General features: G+C 42.3%; 2 protein-coding genes across 2 annotated transcripts in view; both read left to right on the top strand.

Annotated features, from left to right (window-relative positions):
* CSUI_003925 (succinate-coenzyme a beta subunit) overlaps window positions 1–3,008 on the top strand; it is a 6,360-nt gene extending 3,352 nt beyond the window's left edge. The window contains exons 3-4 of the mRNA XM_068064120.1: window positions 13–590; window positions 1,881–3,008. Of these exons, the coding sequence (XP_067923902.1) occupies window positions 13–590; window positions 1,881–2,090 (788 nt within the window). The 3' untranslated portion in view covers window positions 2,091–3,008. The remainder of the gene's footprint in view (window positions 1–12; window positions 591–1,880) is intronic.
* A 258-nt stretch (window positions 3,009–3,266) lies between these two features.
* On the top strand, window positions 3,267–5,560 carry CSUI_003924 (uncharacterized protein). The gene has a single exon (XM_068064119.1). It carries the CDS (start codon window positions 4,603–4,605, stop codon window positions 5,017–5,019), a length of 417 nt encoding a protein of 138 aa, XP_067923901.1. The 5' UTR covers window positions 3,267–4,602; the 3' UTR covers window positions 5,020–5,560.
* The last annotated feature ends 1,389 nt before the right edge of the window (window positions 5,561–6,949 follow it).

Below are 6,949 nucleotides of genomic sequence, written 5' to 3'. Positions count from 1 at the left end.
CCTTCTTCGTAGGTTTGCCAGAAGCGCGTCTGCGGGAGTTTGGGGAGCTTCTCGGTTTCACTGGAGATCGTCTCGACGCTGCATGCCAATGTATTCGTGGGTTATATGATTTGTTCATGAAGAAAGACTGCACTCAAATCGAAGTCAATCCGCTAGTAGAGACCCATGACGGACGAGTTCTTGTTTGTGATGCAAAACTCAATTTCGACGACAACGCTGCCTTTCGCCAGAAAGACATCTTTTCTCAAAGAGACTTTACGCAAGAAGATCCACGTGAAGTGGAAGCAGATAAAGCGAATCTGAACTATATCGGTTTAGACGGCTCGATAGGATGTGTCGTAAACGGGGCAGGTCTAGCCATGGCGACGATGGATATAGTTCATCTATACGGAGGGAGCCCAGCGAACTTCCTCGATGTGGGAGGGAGTGCTGATCAGAGTCAGATTCTCGCGGCTTTATCTATCATTGAAAATGACGAAAAGGCGAAGTGCGTTTTCGTGAATATCTTTGGAGGCATTATGAGGTGTGATATCATTGCCAAAGGAATCGTCCAAGCCGCGAAAGAAATCCACTTCTCCAAACCTCTTGTGGTAAGTCATCTTCACGCACAAAGAGCAAGAAAGGGATAAGAAAGCAAGAAAGACAGAGATAAAAAAGAAAGAAAGAAAGAGTTAGAAAGAAAGAAAGAGTTAGAAAGAAAGAAAGAAAGAAAGAGTTAGAAAGAAAGAAAGAAAGAAAGAAAGGGAAAAGAAAAAAGGGAAAGAAAGAAGAAAGACAGAGAGGAGAAAGAAAGAAAGTAAGGGAAAAGAAAGATGTAATGTGTGAGGGTGAAGAGGATGGGGTGTATGTGTATAGAGTTGGTCTTAACTGTAGAGGCAGGAGTGTGTATGTATGCGTATCCTTTCATTGCTTCTTGAGAAGGAGAAGATAGGTCTCGGTAGGCAGCGAGATAGAAAGACAGGAAACGTATGTAGCAGAATCTTGGAGAGGTGATAGGAGATGATAAGAATACGCTTGTCAGGAGAGAGATAGCCTATCGTATCATACCATCATTCTCATGTAGATACAAGCAATTGTAGACGCATAAACATATACACAGTCATGTCTACCTCTCTATGGATTACTATGTAGACATATATATATAGAGAGAGATATATATATATATAGTACTGTGTAGATTTTCTTTGTATAGAGGTCTTTCTTGACTAGCTGTGCTGTATGTCAGCGTTCCTCTCACTAGGCTCTGTTTCTCTTGTCTATTCCGACACCCTTCTCTCACACTACATACACGCACTAATGTCTAGATAGATAGAAAGATTAAAGATAGATTAGAGATAGATAGATGTATTTATATAAGGTGAATATTAGAGCGCGGTGGACTTCTATTTTGGCTGTAGCAGGTTAAGAAGACTAGGATACTTTTCTACTGTCTGATGCTTCTTTTCTTATCTCCGTACACATCGTTAAACCTGTCCTCCTTCTCGTTGTATCGATCTCCCTCCCTATAGTAAGTACATCGCATCGTCGCTCTTCTCTCATACACATATAAATGTATATATATATATAGATAGATATATATATGTATATACATTTATATTCATCTCTACGTAGACTACCCAAGATCCTTAGTCCAGCATATATGTATAAGCTTTCCAAGGAGTATGGGGACAGACTGGTATTCCTTCTCCCTCTCTTTTTTGTCGTTGCATGAGGATGATGATGATGATGGCCAGGCACTTTCTTTCCTTCACACTCTCAACCCCGACGTGTTCTTTGGTCTTTCTTTTTTCTCTTAGAATTCTTTTTTCTTTTCTTTGGAAGAATGATGACGCTGTCTTTCATTCATTGATTGACTCGGTGTGTGTGTATGTATTGTTTAGCTGAGACTGGAGGGTACGAATAAAGAAGAGGCAAGGAAAGTCCTGAAGGAGGTTCAGAGCGATCCGCAGTTCGCCCGTTTGCAGTTGCTGCAGGAGGACAACTTTGATCGGGCCGCTCAGCTAGCCGTGAAGGTTTCGTCTGTAGTTGACGCCGCTTCCAAAGCCAATCTAAAGGTTCAAATCCTCTCTGCCGCTGCTGCTTGTCCGTGAAACTCAACACACTCGTCACAATGAAGAAGGAGAGAGAAGGAGAGAAAACGGTGAACATAAGAATGAAAAGGCGAGAACGAAGAGTGATGTGTAGTCAGTCAAGAGGTAGGTAGACTAAAGAGTAAAGATATATAGACATAGATAGATCGATAGATCGACGACCAGGAAGTAGAGAATGGAAGGTAGATAGAGATGTGAGGGGTTCTGGTGGATGGAGGCGGAGAAATTGAAGGAAAGAGGAAGGTCGACAAAAAGAAGAAGAGGTGGGGAGGGAGGCGAGGTGTTAGGAGGTAGATTGACCAGTTGTTGAAAATAAGAAGAAGGGAGGAGAAAGACGACAGAGAGAGAAAGACAGAAAGAAAGAGGTGAGGGAAGGAGACACTTGAAGATTCCACGAGAAAAGAAGAAGAAAAAGATCAAGGAGTAGAGAGAGGGAGACAAGCTAACGTTGACAGTTGTAGTATACTCGCATCCATCTATGCCCCTATCATGGAAAGACAGAGGAAGAAGAAGAAGAAGAAAGTTGTCTCGTCTTCCTTCCTTGATCGATCGACTCGGTCTTTCTCAATTAATGAAGGATGGGTTCGCGGCGCATTGGTTTTTCTTTCGATGCATGCTTATCTCGAGAATTTTAAGAAGACCCAATAGAATGATAACGACCATCATGATACATTCACTTCCCTTCTTGTGGCTCTTCTCCCCATGCGATCCAGTCAAGTGCCCTCGACAGGATACTACAGACTTCTTCTTCTTCTTATTGTCATTCCTTCTCTTCTTCACATGCATTCCTTCTTTTCTTCTTGGAGAATATCAAGCTTTTATGGCGTGAAAAGATAGAGCCAATTGCAGCGAATAGAAAGAGGTTCAGATGACAAGACAATCGAGAAGAAGAAGAAAAGAGAGAATCTAGCAGAAGAAGTGGGTGTATGTATGTATGATGTGAGGTGACAAGAGTGTGTATCGAATTCTAACTCTCTTGGCAACTCTCTCGTCCACCATACATAGACTCGTACACACATGCACAAATAGAGAAAATGGTGATCCCCTGGTAGAATATAATCTCCCCCTCCTCTCGTATATACTTCCACGTATGTAAGTATATATATATATATAATACATATATATGTATATATCGTAGAATAACATATATATAGAGAGAGAGAATGAATAGTCAGAAGAGTGTAGTAGGTAGAAAGAAATGTATCTGTATCTACGTAGATCTATGTGTACATCTCTGCAGTGATCGTTGGAGAGAAGGGAAAGTCGAAGAAGAAGTGTGGGTGAACGACCGATAGAGAGGAGTTCGACAAGTGACTAGAGGAAAGTCTTTTTTCTTAAGGTGAATGCAAAATAGCGTCTAATTCCTCTCTTCCGAGAAACTTACACATCGAAGAGAAAGGAAGATGAAGAAAGAAGAAAAAGACAAGATAAAAGACGAGAAAGGACAAGGAGGTTCTCCCCATCATTACTAGGTTTGCTATCGCAAACCAAGTGTAGGCGTTGCCCGAGCTGTCTTTTTCCTTTCTTATCTCTGCATGCTCTACCAAGACTAGAGAGACAGACTGAAAGACCGAAGAGAGAGAGGTAGACAGATAGATAGAGCTCGGAGAGGGAAGAAAGGTCGATGGATAGATAGATAGATAGGTACATCTCAATCTCATATATATATAACACTACACACATTTCTATCGCCATAGATATATACATATATATAATCTCACTACGTACTTCTCTATCTGCACATGTATGTATATATATGTGCTGTAGATTGAATGTGTAGAATAGCTACGAGTGTTTTGACGTGTGTAGGAGGATAGAGAGAGTGATAGGTAGAGAGGGATGAATCGATTGCTGCTCCTGTCTCGAGTTTTAAGGATACACTCTTTACATGCGGAGAGCCGGCCGTGAAGAAGATCGATCGAATTGTGCGATCTTGAAATATTCATCCCTCTCCTCTCTGTATTATGAACCGATCGACTTCATGACCTTCCTCTATATCTCTCTTGGGTCTGTAGGCCCGATAGATAGCAATTAGAAGGAGAAAAAAAGTCGCAGGGAGGTTAGGATCCACACAAGAGAACATCTCCCCTGTCTCTGTTCATGTGTCTCTTCTCACAAGTTTACTACCGTGGGAGAGAGAATATCCTCCTTACTCAGCAGTGCTAAAAGAGGCTTCGAACGCATCCGGTCGGCGAGCTTTCAAAAGTTAGCTGTCATACATTCATAAAGATTGAAGATAGATTAAAGATATATAGATCAATACGGGTAGATTAAGGATAGATAGATAGATAGCTAGATATAGATAGGTGGGTATACAGGCAGGTAACTAGATAGGTAAGATGATGGTACTTGAGACAAAGACGACTGTATGGGGTCTTCCCTTGTTTCTCCCTCTCCTGTAAATCTAGGAGAGCGAAGAAGAGAAGGAGGAGGAGTGGTACTCTATATTGGATAGAGCTAAAGGTCGCCAGGGGAGTCGATGAAGGGAGACAGGAAGATCTGAAGTAGAAGAATGGTGGAGTATAATTTCTGTAGCATCCTCGTGTTTTACCTGAGCTTTCTCTTGCCTATTGCTACTCAAAGATTGTTTTGCAGCTCTCCTGTCCTTCAGCCAAATGTGATACGAAACTCCTCAGTCTATATTTCTCTAGACATATATAGACGTAGATATGTGACTATCTATGGATACAGATACGTGTCTATCTATGGATACAGATACGTGTCTATCCATGGATATAGATACGTGTCTATCCATGGATACAGATACGTGTCTATCCATGGATACAGATACGTGTCTATCCATGGATATAGATTCGTGTCTATTGATGGATTAGATACGTGGCTATCTTCACATATGATCTGTGGTGTTCCACGGAATGAAGGTCTTGCTGAAGAGGTACTTTTGTTGCCGTTAAAGATAGATGACTGAAGGGACGTGACTTGGATTCTAGGGGTGCCTAGACACTCCAAGATTGCCCATGAAAAGAAAGCTAGGGATCTATCTCTACAAGGATGAAAGAAAATGAAGTAGATAGATGATGAGTAGGGAGAGTAGCGTGTCATTTCGAGTCATGATGAATCTTCTTCGCCGTGAGACAACACTCACTGCTGGGGGGACAATCAATCATTCATCTCTTGCTTTTTTACTTTCCCCTTATTTCTATCTTTTCTGAATCTGCCTATGAAGTCCGCTTACCTCTTGATCTATCAAGACAGCGAAGACACATCGGTGAGGGACATACATCTATCTAGGCAATACTACAACTACGAGTACCACTACGACTACTACTACTACTACTATGCACGCTACGAAGTGACCCAACAGTGTGAAAGAAGAGATCCCGTGATCCAAGTGAAACTTCCTTTGTCTTTTTCATCTTCTCTCTCTTTTCCGCTTTCCTAGTCTTTTCTTGTCCTTCTTCTTATCCTATCTAACACTGAAGTGATCGACATGCACATGCAGACAGACCACCTTGACGTAAAAGAGAGGAAGAAAGACAAAAGTAGGTAGGTAGGTGAGTAATCCAGAGATCTCCGAATGTTGAACGGTAGAAATGATGGTTTTTCTTGTCTTGATTCTTCTCTATAGGGGAGAATCGAATGTCTTCATGAAACGACAAGAAAAAGAAAGAGACAGCCGCGCGCCCGAAATTTAAGGGAAGAAGGAAGGGGAGAGTCGTTCTTTCTTAACCCTTGTTGTCTTTTTTCACATGAGGCAACTATCGCGAGGCCTACCCCCATCTATCTTTCCGTTGTGAAGAACGGTGAGTTTCTTTCGCCATTCTTCTACTACTACGGACAAGCCTGTACATAATAAGAATATGTATACATCTACACGTATACGGGTACACACGGAAGTACAGATAGATGTGTATGCGGGAAGAGAGCTTTTTACAGTCTCTACATCACATTGAAGTAGAGAAGAGGAGAGAAGAAGGTAAGACTTTCTGTTGGCTGCTCTTCTGGTTTTTTTCTCATCCATTGGGGAACTCTCCCTTTGGCGGATCAGCCAAACGATCAGCAGCACAAGACACCTCCTGCCAGACCTTCTCCAAGAAGAAGAAGAAGAGAAAGAACTTCTTTGTCTTCATATTTTCTTCTCTCTCAAACAAGCTCTCATCTCTCTCTCTCAATCTCTTTCATTTCAGACCGTCAGAAGAAAGATCAGCTCCTCAAACTCCCTCTCGCCCGACCCGTCTTTCCCCCCCGGCCCTTGTCCCTCCCGAGCAATCATACAGAAGGTATTCAAGGCCATCTGTTACTTCGGTATCCACGGGAGACACAGGGCGCGTGTCTATTGCGTCTATCAGTCTCTCTCTCTCTCGTCACTGTCAGCAGAAGTCTTTCTGTGAACACGTCTGTCTTGTCTACTCCCTGAGGAGCCAGGAAGGTTCAGAGTAGAGAAGAGATTCTCATACCTGAGGTGTACATACACTACCATCACTCGCCATGAATGGTGTTGTAGTAGTGAATGGAAAATACCCCCTACATATGACTTGTTTTAGTATACAGAGACGGTAATTCTCTCCTTTAGCAATATCCTCTTTCACATAGAGACGGGCAAATCACCCCGTCTGAAGTAGGTCGATAACGGCCGGATTAGTGTCTGCGAAAACACTGGTTTGCCGTTCCTCGAAGATCAGACCAGGAAAGAAGAAAGAGGTCTCTTGCCTATTGTAAATCCCTATAATAGCCTAAAACGACTACCTCCCTGTCTCTACTCTCATCGGATGTGCATGTACACATGGACCTCCGCTGCGTAGGAGATAGACACATAGACTAAAGACAAATAGATAAAGATTGAAGACAGATAGATATATACAGATTGAAGCAAGATGGATAGACTAGAGATAGATAGA

The sequence above is a fragment of the Cystoisospora suis genome (assembly GCF_002600585.1).
Source record: "Cystoisospora suis strain Wien I chromosome Unknown contig_1773, whole genome shotgun sequence".
NCBI lineage: Eukaryota > Apicomplexa > Conoidasida > Eucoccidiorida > Sarcocystidae > Cystoisospora > Cystoisospora suis.
Note: the sequence above shows the minus strand (reverse complement) of the source record. Positions and strands in the feature narration are given on the sequence as shown.

Excerpts from the sequence above, each read along its gene's own strand:
- CSUI_003924 (XM_068064119.1), top strand. The coding sequence starts at position 4,603 with ATGGTGGAGTATAATTTCTGTAGCATCCTCGTGTTTTACCTGAGCTTT.